The 19,389-nt window shown below is 41.9% G+C and overlaps 3 protein-coding genes across 3 annotated transcripts; 2 read left to right on the forward strand and 1 right to left on the reverse strand.

Annotated features, from left to right (window-relative positions):
- The first annotated feature begins 16 nt into the window (after positions 1–16).
- dnajc2 (DnaJ (Hsp40) homolog, subfamily C, member 2) lies at positions 17–7,914 on the forward strand. Its single transcript, XM_061668094.1, has 16 exons — positions 17–197; positions 1,568–1,758; positions 2,783–2,858; positions 3,173–3,271; positions 3,350–3,572; positions 4,126–4,191; positions 4,282–4,373; positions 4,468–4,589; positions 4,933–5,082; positions 5,169–5,257; positions 5,798–5,867; positions 6,026–6,210; positions 6,672–6,772; positions 6,923–7,033; positions 7,377–7,537; positions 7,650–7,914. The coding sequence occupies exons 1-16, from the start codon at positions 143–145 to the stop codon at positions 7,716–7,718; spliced, it is 1,860 nt and encodes a 619-aa protein (XP_061524078.1). The 5' UTR covers positions 17–142; the 3' UTR covers positions 7,719–7,914.
- On the reverse strand, positions 7,735–12,199 carry pmpcb (peptidase, mitochondrial processing subunit beta). Its single transcript, XM_061668095.1, has 13 exons — positions 12,109–12,199; positions 11,777–11,914; positions 11,446–11,532; positions 11,205–11,334; positions 10,824–11,022; positions 10,660–10,739; positions 9,993–10,099; positions 9,707–9,850; positions 8,741–8,901; positions 8,589–8,674; positions 8,424–8,512; positions 8,163–8,238; positions 7,735–7,923 (listed from the first exon to the last, which is right to left on the reverse strand). Exons 1-13 carry the CDS (start codon positions 12,190–12,192, stop codon positions 7,859–7,861), a joined length of 1,446 nt encoding a protein of 481 aa, XP_061524079.1. The 5' UTR covers positions 12,193–12,199; the 3' UTR covers positions 7,735–7,858.
- Positions 12,200–12,476: 277 nt separating this feature from the next.
- On the forward strand, positions 12,477–14,491 carry phax (phosphorylated adaptor for RNA export). Its single transcript, XM_061667894.1, has 2 exons — positions 12,477–12,645; positions 12,771–14,491. The coding sequence occupies exon 2, from the start codon at positions 12,779–12,781 to the stop codon at positions 13,991–13,993; it is 1,215 nt and encodes a 404-aa protein (XP_061523878.1). The 5' UTR covers positions 12,477–12,645; positions 12,771–12,778; the 3' UTR covers positions 13,994–14,491.
- Positions 14,492–19,389: the final 4,898 nt, after the last annotated feature.

Genomic DNA, 19,389 nt, shown 5'->3' on the forward strand with positions numbered 1-19,389 from the left:
GGAGTTTCTGCGAATGTCTTCTTTTTAATGGACGTCCATGTGGTGGTGTAAATAAGCCAGCCGAAATTTGAAGCACCATTCAGAAAAAAATATCTTTGGAATATTGCCACTCTTGAATGTTTGTGTTGCCATCCTTCTAAAAATGCTATTAGAAGCGGTGGACGGCGATGAAACCACTGTGTTTAAAGAGGTTGCCGGTAAGAATTGAATGACTGTATGAGGCCGGCGGGAGATAGCCTGCTAAGCTACAGTAGAGTTTGTTAGCATGTTTATTAGCAATGTGTTTGAAAGTAGACAGCAAACATTGGGATAGCACCGGAACAAAATAACAGTCTTTATGAATGTGCCTCTTCATATATTTGAAAAAGATTCGTGCTATTTTAGCCAACTAATGTGACTGTTGCATAAGCAGCCCACTCATGGCTGCACATGCAGTGATTTTTCTGTGTGATAGGTATTATGTTATTAGTCATATATTATCCTGTTGTCGTATTTTTTTTTGTCATGTTAAAAATTGTTTTGTTTACTAATAATTCATGAAGAACTGTCACATTAGCTAATCGGACATATATACTTTTAATATTAGGTCTTTGGGTCATTTTCATATAATTTAATCAATAACGGTAAAGACATTTGTAAGGGGGGGAAAAAAATCTAATTTTGCAATTTTTAAATGCCGCCTTGGTTTTATATGGGTAAATGTCTCCCATGCTGAAACAGCCACGCTTAAAGTCATATTTTCAAGAAGTTATTGAGGATTTACCATTTTAGGCATTCATAGTAAAGGCAATCTGTATTGACAGAGCAAATGGTGGTGACCCATTGAAATACACTTACTGCATAACAGCAAAGACATAAACAGCTTCATATAAATCGTTGTTATATGTACGTGTTGCCCTTCAAACTTTGTGGATACAATTGCATGAATGATCCTAAATACTCATAAACCCATTACACTCTTGTCTTGATAGAATCGTAACAACAGTAAAGACGTGCAATAGTTTTGACACTTTCACAAAATTTGTATTGCGACAAATAATGAGGGGCTTTCTCCAGTGGTATTAATGGTTACGACATCTCAAAAACAAAAAGGATCTCTAAAGACACTAAAATGCATGTGGGAAAATCTAATTGTCATCTTTAGAAAACATTTTGCAAAGAAGGAAACTTCATTTGGGACACACAAGAGTGAAGACATTTTAGCATTAAAGTTTGAAGAATATTACTTTAGAATCTTTTTTTTTTTCTGAGAAACAATTATTACCGCCTACCAATAATTCAAATACTCATATCAGTAAAATTAATTGATCTTCAAAAGGAAATTCTGTGGGATATTCTTTGTTATTGTTCGCATTCTATAAAAATTCTAATTTTAAAAAAATTATAGAAGCATGTGATTTGCATAGTATCGAACGTGGTGGTTCAAACAAACAAGACAAATATGTAAAAAATAAAAAAAAATAGACCAATGTCCAGATTTTATTTACCATACATCCTCACATGGTGGCCAGAATATATTTGTGAATGTGGCGTACATCTGCAATTTATAGTTGTTTCCCTCCATTAGCCTCCGTGCAGGTTCAGGTGGAGCCTGTGGGCCGCTGGTTCGAGGCCTATGTGAAGAGGAGAAACAGGAACGTGTCAACTTCCTTTCAGGAGTTGGAAGAGGAGGAGGAGTCTTCGGAGGAGTCAGAGGATGAGGACTTTCAGCTGGTAGAGCATCCGTTGCTCCGAACGCTCGATCCAAAGGACTGGAAGGTATGTTAAAAAAAATAAAAATAATGTTGAGCACTGTTAACTGACTGCAGTTGGCCCTAATGGATGGATGGACGGATGGATGGTGAGACGGCAAGCAGGCCGTCCAGCCTTATGTGTAACGCCCTAATAATACTGGGGACATGGGTGGAAGAGTATGAAGGGGGGGCAACTTTTGAGGATCACAAATCGATATATTATATATTCCCCCAAAGTGCCAAACAAATAAAAATTCAACACGTCGTATGCCGACATTCATACATAAAATGCATTGCATTTAACTCATTCACCTTAGCATGGATATTTGACTTCTAAAGCCGTCAATGGCAGTGAATGTGTTAAGGGCTTAATACTTTTAATTTGTGTACTTGAATATTACGACTACTTGAGCATACTCAAAGTATTGGGTCGGTCACATTGAAAAGAAAAAAATCAAGCGTGTGCCAGCCTTTATCTTAAAGGATGAAGGTCTAATATTGATATAAGTCACAGATGCACCTCATAAAGATAAATGAAATCATTTGTCACTGTAAACGTTGGCAAACAATATCAGCGAAATGTAGTTGACCAGCTATTTGAAGGTAAATTGCACATGTCGAGTGCTGGAAATCTAAAACCTTAAAACTTAGATTTAAAAAAAAAAAAAGCATCTTAAGTAGAAAACCAACCCCAAATCCATCAAATAGAAGAGCTAAATGATCAAAGGATTAAGTGGAGTGTTTACAGTGATCAGTGCAAATATTATTAATACATTCACTGCCATTTTGACGGCTTTAGAAGTCATATATCCATGTGAACTGGGAAGGCTGGCATGAATGAGTAAAAGGCAGTTTAAAAGATACAATATATAAAACAACAAAAAACATTGTTTCCTTGGAAATTTGTTCTGTTGGTTGAATTCTGAATTTCAACATCTCCAGTTCAACCTAAAGACTGAGAGGAATTTGAGGACTTGTGTTTCATTTTGCAATATAACATACTTTTGTCCGCTCACAATTTGCCTGTGTGTTGTGTTACTTCTTGCTAGAATCAAGACCACTATGCCGTCCTCGGTCTTCCGCACTTGCGATACAAAGCCACTCAGAAACAGATCAAAGCTGCCCGTAAGTATGGTGCGCCCTATTTGAGCCGCGTGGTACCTGTGGCTCTGTTGTTCGATGTTCGAGCACGTCACCGGTTGACTGTAGAGCAGATCCATCCTTGCTGTGTCATTGCTTCATTTAAGAATATACAGCGAGAAATGCCGAACACATATGCCAAAGTTAACTTACCCCGTTGCTGTGCCTTACTTAGCCTGTCTCGTTGACGTGTTCGATGCAGCGTGGTTTTGGCAGCCGAATCGCAGCGAAAACGTGCCATTGGATGCCCATTTGGCCAAAATGTTCCTTGGGTCACATTCTTGATTATTTCTGAACAGACAAAGCCATTGTGTTGAAGCACCATCCCGACAAAAGGAAAGCTGCAGGAGAGCAGATTTCCGAAGGCGACAATGACTATTTCACGTGTATAACTAAAGGTATATTGCATTGTCGCTGGTTTGTATTGATCAGGAGCTCTTCACTCATCTGTCTTTGTTATTGTTTATGAACAACAGCTATCGAAGCCCTGTCCGACCCCGTGAAGAGGCGAGCCTTCGACAGTGTCGATCCCACGTTCGACAACGGTGTACCTTCCAAGAGCGAAGGCAAAGAAAACTTTTTCCAGGTGTTTCCGGCTGTTTTTGAGAGGAATTCCCGATGGTCGACCAAAAAGCACGTGCCCAACCTTGGAACCGTTGAGTCCTCCTTTGAAGAAGTGGATAACTTCTACTCATTTTGGTATGCGGTATCGCTTGCATCACTTTTGGCATGTGTCAAGAGTACAGTGGTAGTTCAGTGATACTTGCCAAACTTTGATTTGGTTGTCTTTTAAAACATATACAATTGAGGTCAAATTTCAAACTGCGTCATTTTGGGTCGCTCCTAATTGAAGGTACCTATATACATCCGTCCATCCATTTTCTGAGCCGCTTCTCCTCACTAGGGTCGCGGGCGTGCTGGAGCCTATCCCAGCTGTCATCGGGCAGGAGGCGGGGTACACCCTGAACTGGTTGCCAGGCAATTGCAGGGCACATACAAACAAACAACCATGCACACTCACATTCACACCTACGGGCAATTTAGAGTCTCCAATTAATGCATGTTTTTGGGATGTGAGAGGAAACCGGAGTGCCCGGAGAAACCCACGCAGGCACGGGGAGAACATGCAAACTCCACACAGGTGGGGCCGGGGATTGAACCCAGGTCCTCAGAACAGTGAGGCTGACGCTCTAACCATTCGGCCACCGTGCCGCCAAGGTACTTATATTTGAGCTTATTTCTGTTGTTGCAGGTACAATTTTGATTCATGGAGGGAGTTCTCGTACTTGGATGAAGAGGAGAAGGAGAAGGCTGAATGGTAAACCTTTTGTTAGCGCAAAACAATTGTTTGGCCTGTGTGTCAGCCCTTCTGTGTTTCTGACTGGCCCGTTCATTTTTCGCCCTGCAGTCGGGACGAGAGGAGATGGATCGAAAAGCAGAACCGAGCCTCCAGAGCTCAGAGGAAGAAGGAGGAGATGATCAGAATACGAACACTAGTTGGTACAGAGACTGCAGATGTGCCGAAAAGTTGAAGTATGCAGCGCGTGCGCTTGAGGAATCCCGACGGCTAACGCGTTCCGTTTGTCCGCGACAGACGCCGCCTACAGTTGTGATCCGAGGATAAAAAAGTTCAAAGAAGAGGAGAAAGCCAGGAAGGAGTCTGAGAAGAAGGCAAAAGCCGAAGCCAAGAAGAGAGACCAGGAAGAAAAGGAGCGAGTAAGTCCCAATGTGAAGAGTTGAAGCAACGTCTGACTCACCGCGATGAACTGACAGCACATGTGTCATTCTTGTGGTGATTTCATGATTACAGGTGGGGGGGGGGGGGGCACATTTCCCATAGGAAATAAGGCTCAGCGCCTTCATGAAACCTATATAAAGTGTCATATCTATCTGTATATCACACCCAGCCCTAATTGGTCATTTGGATTACAACAAAAAGTGATATAACCGTTCATCTTTTTATATACTTTTAAGATATCAGATGTCTTGCTGCCAGTGGAGAGTGATCTTTAGGGTTTGCTTTCGAAACACTCAAGCGGGTATTATCGTGCGTTTTTAGGCCCGACAGGCTGAGGTGGAGGCGGCTCGTTTGGCTAAAGAGAAAGAAGACGAAGAGGCCAAGCAGGTGGCTCAGCTGGCCAAAAAAGAGAAGGAGATCCAGAAGAAAGCCATTAAAAAGGAGAGGCAAAAGCTCAGGACAACCTGCAAGGTTGGATTCCCAACCCCCGACCTTGAATTATTTGCTCGGAGATCTCTTTCGGCTCTGCCAAGCTGTTCTTTTTCCTCATGCCGCAGAACTGGAATTACTTTGCTGACAATGAGACCGAAAACGTGAAGATGATGGAGGAGGTGGAGAAGCTCTGCGATCGGCTGGAACTCACGAGGTAGCCCGGATCAGATAATCAATGTTACGAGTTGACGAGCCCTATAGCCAAGGGGTAACCAATGTGGTCATTAATATTTGTCCTACAAGGGTATCACAAGCTGTCTTTCCGCATCGCACTCGCTTTTCGAGGCGGTCACCGCGGGCCAGGACGCAGGATGGCGCGTGGGCGACGTGTTTGATACTGCTTGCAAAGCAACACATCAGGAAGCACCCTGGTGCCTTCTGGCGTTGGTTTGGATAGTAACTAGTTACAACAGAAAGGCAATGGCTTTGTCTAGACTTCTTCATGTTACAAGGAGCCACATGCCAAAAAAGAAACAAAATACTTATTATTCTCATTAGCAGTTTGGTCTCGGTGTAGTGTGGCATGTTGTCATGGTATTCACGTAGCTCAACAAGCGATGGCAAATTACACTTCCCGTTATGGAAAGAAGCTAAATAAGAATCATATCAAACTGTTATACTTGCTACACTGTGTGAGCCCGATCTGAGGTTTTAGTTTCAATGTAACAGAACTCCTCCTCGTGTACGCTTACAGCCTGCAGTCCCTCAATGAAATACTGGCCTCGGCTTCAAAGGAGGACAGTAAAGTCGCGGTCGAGAAGCAGGTACAAAAAAAAATAATAATAATCTACTATCATGATTATAAGACAAAATAATTTGCGTAAAATGTTGCTTAGGCCTCACAGGATAAGTGAGTGAAACTCAAAATCCAGATTCCAGAACTGCACCTCATCTACCTTTGCAATGCGCCTTTCGCCGTCAGTTGCAGGAGGTGAACGCGCAGCTCCAGAAGGAGAGGGACGCCGAGGTTCAGGCCACGCAGGCCTCTCGGAGCGCGGAGCAGGCCAGCGGAGGAGGTGGGGTGGGCGTTGGGAAAGGCTGGAACGAGGAAGACCTCCAGCTGCTCATCAAGGCCGTCAACCTCTTCCCTGCTGGAACCAACGCCAGGTAATTCCGTCAGCGTAGTGTTCGCTCGAAAGCTGCTGCGCCTTTTGGAATATTGTTTTGTGGAATACTTTGATGGATCCATAGACGGACGTTTTTGTGTGTGTGTGTGTGTGTCTTTTTTGTCTATTTATCTACTTCGGTGACATTTCAGCGCGGAAACATGAATCGCCATTCACTTCCAATTATTACATTTGTTTCTAGACTGTCATCGTCAGCAACACTGTATTTCCTCAAATAGCGGCATCATCGCCAATCACAATTGCTTGCTGGGTGTCATATCTAAAAAGAAGGTCAAGTAACATTTTGACTGTCGTGTAAAAATAAGTTACCCCTGTTAATATTAAGAGGTTTTAGAATATAGTACATGGTTTATAATTGTGTAAGGTGCTCTAGATATGATTTTTTTATAATATATAGATTGTGTGTGTGTGTGTGTATAAATGTTTTGTTTTTTTTCCCAGGTGGGAGGTTATTGCCAACTATATGAATTTACACTCGACAAGTGGGATGAAGAGGACAGCCAAAGATGTCATCAACAAAGCCAAGAATTTACAACGGCTTGGTAAATATTCATCCACATTTTTCATTTGGTATTAAATAAACCAGAAATTGGAGTTTACCTTTGGTGCACTTGACACCCTAAATCCCTTAAAACCGCAAAATATTCCTTCTTTTGCTGTATAGTCATCGAGTCGCGGTTGTCTCTCCTCAGATCCGTTACAGAAAGATGACATCAACAGAAAAGCCTTTGAGAAATTCAAGAAGGAACATAATTCTGTGCCACCCACCGTCGACAACGCCGTGCCCTCAGAGAGGTTTGAAGGTGAGTGGTGTGCGTCAAGTGGAAGCGGCAAAGTGAAACCCAGTACGCGACTGGGATTTGTTTGGATTTCAAAAGGCTCCCATCCAAACCTTTGTTTTACCATACAAGCAATGTTTAAAGTTAAAAAAAATAAAAATAATAATTGATTTGAACTTTGTATCCTACCATTCAAATATTAAGCGCAGTGGCAAATGAGGAGTACATGTTGCAGTGGCTGAGATGCACCCTCACAACATATCATAATCTAATATAATCTTGGCTGAAAATGTGTTCAATTTTAGATGTTCCGTTGTATTTTAGGTGGTTTAGCGTAACCATAAAAGGTCATTGTCCTTATTTCAAGCCCCTGGTGGTGACGGAAACGCAGCCCCATGGACCACAGAGGAACAGAAGCTTCTAGAGCAGGCCCTCAAGACCTATCCGGTCAGCACACCTGAACGGTGGGAGAAGATAGCCGCCACCGTCCCCGGACGAAACAAGAAAGACTGTATGAAGAGGTACAAGGTGAGATGAAGTGTCGGCCTACAATTTTGTTACAACAAATGGGTAGCGCGTGTGATGCAATGTTGTCACATTGGTATATACATTAAGATGAAATGTCCCATTTCTCCGACAGGAACTCGTGGAGATGGTTAAAGCCAAGAAAGCTGCACAAGAGCAAGTAGCAAGCAAGAGTAAAAAATGACAACACTCTGACAATAAGTATCTTCATTATTATTATTATACAACAGTATTGTGTTGGTCTTTATTTTATATGAAAATTAAAATGACGACAAAAAAAATGCATAAATACTGTTTCCATTTGATACATTTAAATGCGACTGCTCAGTTCCTCATCCAGAACATTCCACTGCGGATCTGGTTATAGTCGGGAAGCTGTTCAATTGGACCTGGGGGGGGAAGTCAATTGAATTTAAAGCTGAACTGGACTTCAAAAACATGTTTTCTTTGAGTGGTTCCAAATCTTTACATTTTAATTTGCAGTACAGCATTCTATCACTCACACCCTTACTTGATTTGTTTTTTTTTTCTTGTTTAAATAATAGTGTACTGAGGGACTCATTTGACTCAAAATACTTTTTTTTTTTTGTTTCCCCCAAATATTATAATGAACCAACACGCGACATACCAACTGCTGCGATGGCTGGAGCTTTGTCGAAGATGTATTTGGTGCACACGTCCTTGATGGTAGCAGCATCGATAGCCTATTGATGGAATGAGAAATTTGAACATAATCACTATGCCCCACAACCATCACAATGTTAGATATTAAGGTGGTAGATGGGACAACATTTCTGGGTGTTTTCGGCAGACATCATAATGACTATTGCCAAAAAAGGAAAAAGAGTTTTTCATTGTTAGCATTACAAATTTGACTCCAGTGACTCACATCAATTCGCGTCTCAAGCTCGTGCATGGGGATTCTACGACTGTAGCACAACATTTGCCTGCCGATGTCCTCACAGATGGGCGTGGATCCTACGGCGAGAAGAAATAAACACAATAAAGCCATCCTGGGATTCTCAAGTGTCGCCAAACAAGAAGCCGACGTTACCGTCGAGATGCAGTAACATGTTGGTCTTGAGAAGATTCTTAGCCCGTGCCACCTCGCCTTCAGTGACGCTGGTGCAAAGCGACATCCTGAAAGGATTGCCGCCCCATTACAATACCGCATGTGGTTTTCCTCAACTGTACGAGCGGTCTCACCATTCTTTCTGAGTGAAGTGCATCATGGCGTCGATGGTGCCGGGCTCACACACCATGTACAGTCCCCATATGCCTGTGTCCGTATAGCAGGTGTTGAAGGACTGGAAGCTGTGGCACAGGTTCCCCTGACAGGCCATCTGGGCCAGCTTGCTGGACAGATTCTGAGGGATGAAGAATAGAAGAATGCTGCTGTTTTTCCATCACTTCCTAACTATGATGCATGCAACTAATTTAGCACTACTCAGTGTACAGTTAAAGGGGAACTAGAAAATGCTAATTACAAACCATTATTCCAATAAATTCCGTTTTTGTCCCTTTTGGGATCCGTGATGCATTGACAACTTTGAAAAACAATTCTGCCAATAAGAAATGTAGTGCTTCCTCTTACAAAAAAAAACAAATATATGTCCTTTTTGGCAAAACGTAGTAGATAAACATGAGCCTTAATACATTTAAATGTTCAACAATTTAACATCATAAGTTGAACTGTCAAACTGCATGGCTAAATTGAATATTTCTGTAACACCAGACCCTCTGCAGCACTCAGTCTTTTCTCACGTAGAGTTGTCACCTAAGTGAAGTCAAATATTTGCAGCTTGGAAGCACATCCTTTTTTTCGAAAGTTTTTTTCAAGTGGATTTAAAAATATATATATATATATATATATATATATATATATATATATATATATATTGCCCATATAAATGGGCAAAATGTCTTTAGCAGTGTTCAGCGTGACCGACTCCATGTTGCCTTCCACCGGGCTCCTTGTGATGCAGAAAGCAATGCAAATACAATTCCACTCATGTCTGTTATTTTTAGCAAGACTTAAGACACTAGACACTTTGTTGAAAAAGAGTCGCTCCATCCTCAGCACCAAGCGCTTCCCCCTACATTTTCAAAATCGGTTAAGATGTTAAGCAACGATGTGTGTACGTTTAAAGGGGGGGGGGGGGAAATGCTCACCACTCCGCCGCCAAAGGAGCGGTCCCAGTTCCCGATGAGTGTATTCGCCACCATGAGGGGGATGGTGTCAGGGTGAGACCATCCAACAGCCTCCACGGCGATGGCAATGTGAGCCAGCGGCATCTTGTCGTCACGGACGCGAATCTGAAACGCAACAGTTCATTCGCTAAGCTTTAGTATCGTATCTAAAGTCAAGGAAAACGGAAAAGGGTTGGGGTTAGTAAAAACCATCATTATATGCATGACGTGACGAGACTTCAGCTCGCCCGAAATACGACTTCTGTACCTCACTTCCCGTGAAGGGGCAGGCAGGCGGTGCGTCGCTCTCGTACCGACCAAGAAGCTTTCCAAAGTGATACTTGGCCAGATCAATGAGCTCATTGTGAGACACTCCTGTTTGAACATGCAAAAAATTTAAACAATAACATTGCAGTTTTCTTTAACCGTGCGATGTATATATATTGCAATGTTTAAAAAAAAACACAGGATACATGTAAGGTGAAAAGCAGCACACATTTCACTTTTGCCCTCTCGAGAAAAGCTACGCTTAGTAGAGCACAAAAGTATTGAAGTCTACCTGTATTTAAATGCACTGTAGTATTAAACAATAGTCCAGCCAGAGGAAGTTCAAATCATTTCCTTTCATGCCCAGTTATACTGTCGAGTCATTAGCACATTCCTAACACTATTAATTTGGTTTTTAATCAATCTGTTAATTTACACCTATGTTTTCACGTGCATTAGTATTTCTATGTTAAGACAAACCATTGTGGAGTAGAACAATACTGATATTTTACAGGTTATTCCTCCACTGTATCTTCGTTAGTCTCAAAATGAAAACTAAGGTTCACAGTTGGTTGCAATGTATATTCAACATATTTGTACACCGAGGACGATGGCAAGTTTAAGTCCTTTTATTAATAGACCGAAACACACAGTCAAGTAGTTCTCACCTCCAGCAGCAGCCAGTACTATTCTAGGACCTTTGTAGTGGGTGGTAATGTACTCAACCAGATCTCCTCTATTTATCGTCCTGCCATGAAACAATTGGGAAACACATGATGATCACAGCTAAGGCACATGTTGTGTGTTTTGATCCAATGTCGACTTTCCCTACTTGATATTCTCAGTGGGGCCCAGGATTGTCCGGCCCAGCGCTGTGGACTGGTACGCGGTAGCGTGCAGGTAATCGAAGACCACTTCCTGCAGGTTGGTCTCCACTTCCTGCATCTCCCGGAGGATCACGCCCCGTTCCCGCTCGATCTCCGCTTCGCCTAACATGCTGTTCTGGATGATGTCGGCAAGGATCTCTACAGCTTTTTGGAAAACAAGAAACAGATTTTTATTTTAAATTCGGAGACAGAATGCATATCCAATCCATAACTTTGAAAATAAGTATTGTTTTCTATTTTTTGTGTGTTTTGTTTTTGGGGGGGGGGGGTTTGTCGTAATTATTAATTAAATTATATGAAAATGACCCAAATACTGTAGAACCTACCTCGTGGAAGATCCTTCGAGAAGGCCTTGGCATAGTACACAGTCTGCTCCCGGGATGTATATGCATTTAGGTGCGCACCCATGTTCTCAATTTCTAACTCCAGGTCCAACTGCGACCGCTTCCTGGTGCCCTGTCACAGAAAAAGGGGGAGGGAAAAAAAAAAAAAAAAAAAAGTACCCATGTTTACTATTTGAGCAATTACGGCATTTATTTAAGATAAAATTGATGACGATCATCTCACCTTGAATGCCATGTGCTCCAGAAAATGAGCTGTGCCGTTATTTCTCTCGTTCTCATAACGACTGCCGGCATCAATCCACAGGCCGACCTCAAAGAATATTAAGCAGCGAGTCATACTTTTTTTTTTTTTTTTCTTTCCCTGACCTTTTTTTTTTGTGTGTTTTTTTTTTGTGTGTGGTGGCGTTTAGTGACATTTTTTGACTGTAAAAAAGGAGGCCTCAGCTCAATAAAGGTTGGGAAACAATGAGTTATACACAGTCTGCTGATATGAGCAGCGGCATTGTATTATATTGTCAACACTTGAGTGTGTCTTAAGGTAACTTGCAACTTACAGTGCACGTGGAAAGCCCAGAGTCCTCAGAAGCCACACGGAGCCCATTTTCCAAAGTGGTCACCTTCGTTTCAGGAACATTTAAAGCTACTTGGTGAGCAGCCTGTGTGGCCAAGGGTCTGCGCGCTCCAGCGGTGAACTACGAAAAGACAAGATAAATAGCATGACATTTTATTTCTTTCTTTTTTTTTTCCCAACGCCAACATTGACAATCTACTTCACTGCGACTGCATTGATTACTATTGCGCGTTCAACATGCTTCGAAATGAGTTGATACAACATATCCAACTTATTTTTACAATCAATAATTGTGTGGTAACATCTTCTCCTTACTCTGATGATGTTATCTTTCTCCAGCAATGATCTGCGTAGGAAACATTTCCCCGCGGACGCGAGGAGACGTGAGGAAACCGCCATATTGTTACGTCAGACTGGAGCGAGTCATTGCGTCACATCCGGTGAACGGTTGTTGCTTTCACGTAGCTTCGGAATTTGTGTACTCCATATCTTGAGCGCGACTTTGCAATGAAAATATCAGACGTGAATTTACATATATTATCTTAAATAAACCTAAGTTTAAACTATATTTTAAAAGACGTGGCGTTTGTGTGATAGCGACCAGTTTCGGTCACGTTTATTTTGAAAAAGACAGACAAGAAAGCAAGCGGGAGTGAGGCTTTCGCAAAGCGCGGCACCTTTATTGTGAAACGGTTCAGACAGGAAAGCGGACGGAAGTGAGGTTAAACGCCAATTTTCCTCCGCTAAAGGAACTCAAGTTTGGTAACATTGTCGGGATAGTTTGCCGCGTGTTAGCGGCTAAGCTAGGCTAACGAGCAGTTGAATACAGATTCCGCGAGCGTCTATTCGAAGGTAATGCATTGGTTTGTAATTGTTCTGTGATGGGAACAAATCCCGAGGTTTTGTACTTTGTGTGAATGAATTGACGGTGTCGTCGCTCGTGGTTAACAGCCATTGTCTTCGATACGGCTTTTCAGATTAAGTAATGGACGCCGATCTGGAAGATGGAGAGATTTCCGGCTCCGGTTCAGACTCTGAGATGAAAACCGCCACAGCGGCGGGACCAGCTGGACTCTTGCAACCTCCAGCCTTTAGCGGCCAGTCTTTCCAGCACACAGCTGCCACTTTGCCACCCGCTGTTCCTTATAGAAACTCCGGCAGGCCGGCGGAGTCCAGTGACAGCGACTTGGACTCGTCCGACGAGGAAGGTGCCGCTTGGCGCAGCAAACGTCAGAAAGTATCCAACAATCGCCAACCAGCCGCGATCATTGCCCGGCCGGCACCGAACCGCCTACCCGACGCATGCACACTGCGAGGCCGCAAGGTGAACAACATTTGGGGCTCCGTGGTGCAGGAGCAGCGCCAGGATGCAATAGCTGCAGAACTTTGTGTCTTCGGCATGGACGGTGAGATTTCCACGTCGGACAGAAACGTGGAGACCTACAACTACGTCCTGGCTCGGAAGATCATGGAGAAGGAGAGGCAGATGGAGAAACAGCAACAAGATGAAGGGGAAGTGAAAATGCTGGATGAGCAGTTGCACGATTACATGAGGGGCCAAGGGTCAGAGGAGAGAACTGGGGGTGACGCGAAAAGGAAAAGGCCAGTGAAAGAGAGACTGGGCCCTTTAGCTGAGATGGACGTCAAAGGCCGCTATGAGATAACCGAAGATGACCCCGAGGAGAAAGTCGTGGACGAGATCGCGCACAGGCTGCAAGAGCCGAAAAAAGACCTGATAGAACGCATCGTGAGAGTCGTCGGGACAAAAAAAGCCATAGAACTGCTGGGCGAGACGGCCACGCTGGAGGAAAGCGGCGGCGTCTACACCCTGGACGGCAGCAGACGCCGCACGCCCGGCGGGGTCTACCTCAACTTGTTAAAGAACACGCCCGGCGTCTCTCGGGCTCAGATCAGAGAGATCTTCTTTGACGAGAGTCAGAAAGAGCAGAAGAGCAAGAAGGCGGCCCAGAAGAGGAGACGGCACCTGGTGGCGAAAAAGATGAAGCAGGCCATCGGCACGCTGAACCTGCAGGAGCACGACGATGTCTCCAGGGAGACTTTTGCCGGCGACACCAACGAGGCCTTGGAGTCTCTCGAAGAGGCCGCAAAGGACGAAGAGGAGGGCCAGGAGGAAGAGCCCACCGTGGGTACGGAGGACACACCGGTGGTGTACAGCTCAGGAGACTTGGAGGTCTTCTGAGAGTCAAATGGCATCTAGACTGTTTAGACGGGGGGGGGGGGATTGGGAATTCACCCAAGCATCCAACCCTTTTGGAAACTGTCATAAAACCTGCAAAAAACAAATGTATATATATATCTTGATGCATCCGCTAGTGATATATATAACATTATTTGATCATTGCCTCATGTTTATGTGAGTGGTTGTGTGTGTGTGTAACCCCGCCCCCCCCCGCCTGATTAGGGTTGTACTATAGAAAATGTCTGTGTATCGTAAGACTTGACTTTATTCAAAAAAAATAATGCTCCTATTCCTGGTCTCGACTGTAAATCACTGGACAACTAATCTCGACTGAATCTAGCATAATCATGTTAAGCTTGTTTTATTTTAACTTTTTTTTTTTTTTTTTTTTAAGATAGTATCTACATACAGCAATGTTGGTTTTGTTCATTATTCCAATGTTGATATTGGTGCACAGACACTGCAGTGTGTCTTGCAGACCGCATTTGTTTTGTTTGATTTGTGCGACTTCGGTCTCGAATAAATAAAGCAAAGATGGGTCACGTTGTTGAATGTGGAAAAAGTGACATTATTTGTGCGAGAGAATAGTATATTACTCTGGTAAATGAATTAATACTTGACCCAAAGTGAAATAACAAGACACTTTATTATTATTATTTTTTTTTTACTCCATTCATTAGGACCTGTTATCGATATTATTTACTCCATATACCATAACTTTCTAATCTTGCCCTACAACAAGATTGAGACAAACCAGGATGAGTAAGGCTAACAGACATTAGCATAATGCTAACTCACGAGCTCTGTGACACGCTTCCAACGTTACCAGTGATCGGCAAGTTTAACTTTCGGTTTTATGCAGCAATTCCCGAGAATCTTGAGTCGAAGACTTATTTGTTTGGACACAAATTTGCATTGTTCTGGCAATACATGTGGGGAATATTTTCACTTTCCAGGCCACGGCCCGCGTTCGTACATAAAACAATAGCCCTTCTTCTACTGAGGCTTGGCTTTTTGGGCGCCAATTACAAAAGTCACAAAATCATATGCAAATCACTGTCCCTAAATATAATCCAAAATTTGGATGTCGAATTTGAAGCAGAACTGCGTCAGGGTTAATATGATCAACATGCAGAGTGGAGAAAGTTTACTTTTCATATAATTATTAGTAATTATGTACTATTATTAACTTCATGTATTATATTATATATATATATTAACACAATAATACATACATGCATACAAGTATACATACATACAGAAACTATCCTCCAGTTTTTAGATATTTTATTCAACAAGCACATTTTCATCAAAATTGCAAGACATAATGGCATTATCATAATTAAAATCAATATGAATTCTCTAGATCTACTTGAAGCGACTCTTCAGCAAAGGTCAGGAGAGAAATCAAGAGTAACAGGGTGCCATCTAGTGGTGATATTGATGAAGGTCAGCTGTCGCCTTTTTAGGACTGCCATGCACACTCTTGATACTGCTCAGTTTTTTTCAAATTACTATAAACATACCATACCCAATATACATATTAATGTATTTATTGTCCCATATAACACTGATTTATATTGATACTACTACCTCATATTGTGTAATGATCATTTGTATTTGTTTTGTACACTGCTTGATGTTTGCACATTGTTTCAGCTCCACACGTTCCTTAGTTTCACTCCAGTATTTGATATGTAATTTTTTTAAATGATTGTTCTGCTTGTTTTTGCATCTTAAAATTAAGCGTATCTTCAGAATTTATACACTCCCTCTCTTTCCTGTAACATTTTCAGGATGAAGTGCAAGTGCAAGCGCCAATGAGATCTGTAGAACACCCGGATGGATGCAGCGGGGAGGGTAATCATGGTGGTTTAATTTCTCCACAACATGTGCATGGGTGCGTCGCAGATCTGTCAGGAACACCCAAATGGATGTCCTGCTCTTTCTTAAAATGTTCATACTATAAACAGGTATCAATAATGCACTGCTGCCATTACTTGTTTCCCTGCCAATAAATGTTTTACTCTGTTATTTTTATTTACTGCAATGACTCCAAGTACAAATGTAATACAGGTTCATAAATATAAAAAAAAATAAAAAAAATATGTATAGTAAAATCTCATGTAAAATGTGCATCCCCCCCCCCCCCCCCCCACCCCAAATAAATTGTCAAAAGTCAATAGTGCGCATTATACATGGGTATAATGGCAACTGGAAGAACTTTCAGAGTTCATAAATGTAGGCCACCCTCTAGTGGCTATGAAAAAGCTGTACACTTTCATTCCAAAATGCCACCGCCACCTAGAGGTGATGAGAAAAGTGTAGACTTTCATTCTAGTATGCCACCGCTACCCAGAGGTTATAAAGTAGGTGGAGCCTAGACTTTCATTCCAATATGACACGGGTACGTATGACTGCATATACTGTTGTACAGTACAGTTGTGCCCCAATTTTTATAATTTTTTTTTTCAACACCCATCATTAATTTATTTATGGTTATTCTTTGTTTAACGATAATGCTTTTCTGAAATGCTTGACCTTTTAATTTGAATCCCATTAAAATAAAATGTGTTTCGCATGGTCCATGTTTTCTTTAAAGAATTGCACCAATCTTACAAATTCTGCATGGGCAATCAAACATATGAGCATAACTGTGTGTATTCTAATTTACTAAATAAAAGTAGGGCTGTGAATTTCAAAATAAGAGCAGGTAAATAAAAAGGATACGTGTTCAAATAAAGTGCTTAACTTCAGAATATTTTTTTGAAAATAATATACAAAATATAGATAATACTTCATGCTTTCATCATATGGGTAGAAGCAAAATTATGCATTGTAAAAATGCATTATACATAGGCAGAAGGGTTTTCCAGAATTTTGAGGTCAACTTTGGGGGTGCGTATTATACATGGCTGTGCATTATACATGAGAAATTACGGTAAATTGGGCAAAACAAGGTTTCTCCCAGTAGTAATGTCGTGAATGTTGGACAAAAAAGGTAAACAGAAAATGTAAACTAGAAGAGTATAAGTGTTATCAACAGTTAATCTATCAGTCGACCCCATCAGGGCTTCAAACCCTTGCTGGGCTGAATTCAGTTGAGCCAGCACCTGCAACTGTCCACGGCGCCTCTGATTGGCCTCCTCTGTTCTTGGGGCCATAATCTTATTTCCTCTTCCTCCAAACACGGCGAGTCCAAATGACTCCAAAACAGCTGGATTTTGGTCTCATCTGACTGCATCCCCTTCTCCCAGTGATTCTCTGACTCATTCATTCATTTATTACAGCATAGTGTTACCAATGTTTTTCTTGGTGACTGTGGTTCCAGCTGCCTTGGGATCATTAACAAGCTCCTCCCATGTAGTACTTAGCCTAACATTTCTCATGATCATTGATACACCCCATGAGGTGAAATCTTGCGAGGAGCCCCAGATCAAGGGAAATTTCCAGTCATTTTACGATTATTGCATTTTGTAATGATTGCAGCAACAGTTGTCTCCTTCTCACCCAGCCTCTTGCCAATGGTCTTGAAGCCCATTCCAGCCTTGTGCAGGTCTACAATTTTGTCCCTGATGTCCTGAGATAGTTCTTTGGTCTTTCCCGTGATGAAGAGGTTGGTGTCTGATTGATTGATTCTTGTTATACAGGTAACAAGTTGAAATAAGTGTCTTTTATACAGCTAAAGAGCAGTACACTGTGAGAGCCAAAATTCTTTGTTGTTGTACTTATTTCACTCAATGAAATGTTGAAATGCAAATAAATTTTTAGCATTTCTTTTTATTTAAATGTGAATTTCTAGATTTTCTTTTACTGTTAACTCACTGTCTCTCACTGTTAACATAAACCTACCATTGAAGGGGACACATTTTTCCAAACCAACTTTTTCCTGGTATTTGGAATGTGATATTGGCTCTAATGGTTCCTGAGTTCCAGGCGTTTTTCTGTTGAGAGACCTGAATTCGGGCCATTCAAATTTCTCGAGCTTATCTATGTCACTAGCAAAGATCTCTGCCTTCCCTTTCCGCTCACAAGCCAGCGCTGCCAACATAACAAAAGTTAATTGTGTCAACTACAAAGATTCTTGGGGAAATATATTGTACCAAAACTTCCAAATTGTCATATGTAAAAAATGTTGAGCTGTCGCAAAAGCATTTTTTGTTACCAAACCACTTTTTAACAGTAATTTAAAAAAAAAAAAGCTGAACAAACTATTATCCTTGACTTCACATATAGTGATAAAGAAATTTCTGCGAGTTGACCCAAGTTCCGTGTTTTGACATCGTCCACGAGACATATGCGGATGCTCCTCCGACTCTTCAGTCCCTGATCAACGGATTGGTGTCTGCCGTAACTGCAGACATATGACAAACCTCATGGACACCATCTTGAACAAGTGAGTTTTATGCACAGCCAGACAAATGCGGAATGACCTCTGGACAGCTGATAATCTTGTGCCCCCTAAGAGACAATTCCGCCAAGGCCGCCTATTGCCAATATGTAATGTGGAAAATCCCCAAGAACATTATATAGGATTCCGACAAAAGCTGAGAACAATGAAACACATTTCATATTTTCAAAGCATTGCTCCAGTAGAATCGTGCATGTTATATTACTTTATAAATAGTGAGTTGCACTTTGAAGTCAAAACAATTACAGTGTTACAATATCCAGCTGTGCAGAAGAAAGCATGTTTGCAGCATTATCTGTGACGACAACAATAATTGCCTGGGATATTTAATCCCCATTCCACTACAACAAAAGTTGACGCACAACTTTTCCCAACCCACACTGTTGCGTTTAGGGAGCGGAACGAACCTCCTGTGCTTCTCCATGCTGCTACGAGCCCTGATTACAAAGTCAGTCCAACATAACAGCTCTGGCTATCATCTTATAATAATGCTAGGTCCTGTTTTGTTAGCGAGCAATGCTATTTTGCTGAACTCGTTCATGCCATGTGCTGTCGCCGAGTGCAGAACACGCGAACCCTATCGGTTCCCCTACACCGCCGCCATTGTTCCCAGAGATTCCTTCAGGCGTAAATGCGCATACACGAGAAAATTACTGACCCATTGCAGGGGCCATGCCTCCTGTCTGTACAGTGTCTGATAGGACAATTCTCTCACTCACTGAGACTTTTTAAATTCATAATGAAAATTAAATTAGAGGCATTAGATGGGGCTGAAAAGAGTTTTAACATATTGGATATGACAACAAATGCAAACTTTAACTTCGAGGCAAATATATTTTGTGAATAATTTTTCATGTACAAAATTACCACCATCTTAACCTCATGTATTTTCTTCACTTCCGACATTCTTTTTGTTTAGGCTTTACACGATCGGGATTTTTGGGGGCCGATCACCGAGTTTAAGAAAAACGATAACCGATCACAA

The sequence above is a fragment of the Phycodurus eques genome, chromosome 22, assembly GCF_024500275.1.
Source record: "Phycodurus eques isolate BA_2022a chromosome 22, UOR_Pequ_1.1, whole genome shotgun sequence".
NCBI classification, from domain to species: domain Eukaryota; kingdom Metazoa; phylum Chordata; class Actinopteri; order Syngnathiformes; family Syngnathidae; genus Phycodurus; species Phycodurus eques.

Excerpts from the sequence above, each read along its gene's own strand:
- pmpcb (XM_061668095.1), bottom strand. The coding sequence starts at position 12,192 with ATGGCGGTTTCCTCACGTCTCCTCGCGTCCGCGGGGAAATGTTTCCTA. Across the intron at positions 8,902-9,706 it reads GCTCCTTTGGCGGCGGAGTG|AATCTGTCCAGCAAGCTGGC; the intron begins GTGAGCATTTCC and ends TTCATCCCTCAG. Across the intron at positions 8,239-8,423 it reads AGCTTGAGACGCGAATTGAT|GCTATCGATGCTGCTACCAT; the intron begins GTGAGTCACTGG and ends TTCCATCAATAG.
- phax (XM_061667894.1), top strand. The coding sequence starts at position 12,779 with ATGGACGCCGATCTGGAAGATGGAGAGATTTCCGGCTCCGGTTCAGAC.
- dnajc2 (XM_061668094.1), top strand. The coding sequence starts at position 143 with ATGCTATTAGAAGCGGTGGACGGCGATGAAACCACTGTGTTTAAAGAG. Across the intron at positions 1,759-2,782 it reads TCGATCCAAAGGACTGGAAG|AATCAAGACCACTATGCCGT; the intron begins GTATGTTAAAAA and ends ACTTCTTGCTAG. Across the intron at positions 3,272-3,349 it reads TTTCACGTGTATAACTAAAG|CTATCGAAGCCCTGTCCGAC; the intron begins GTATATTGCATT and ends TATGAACAACAG.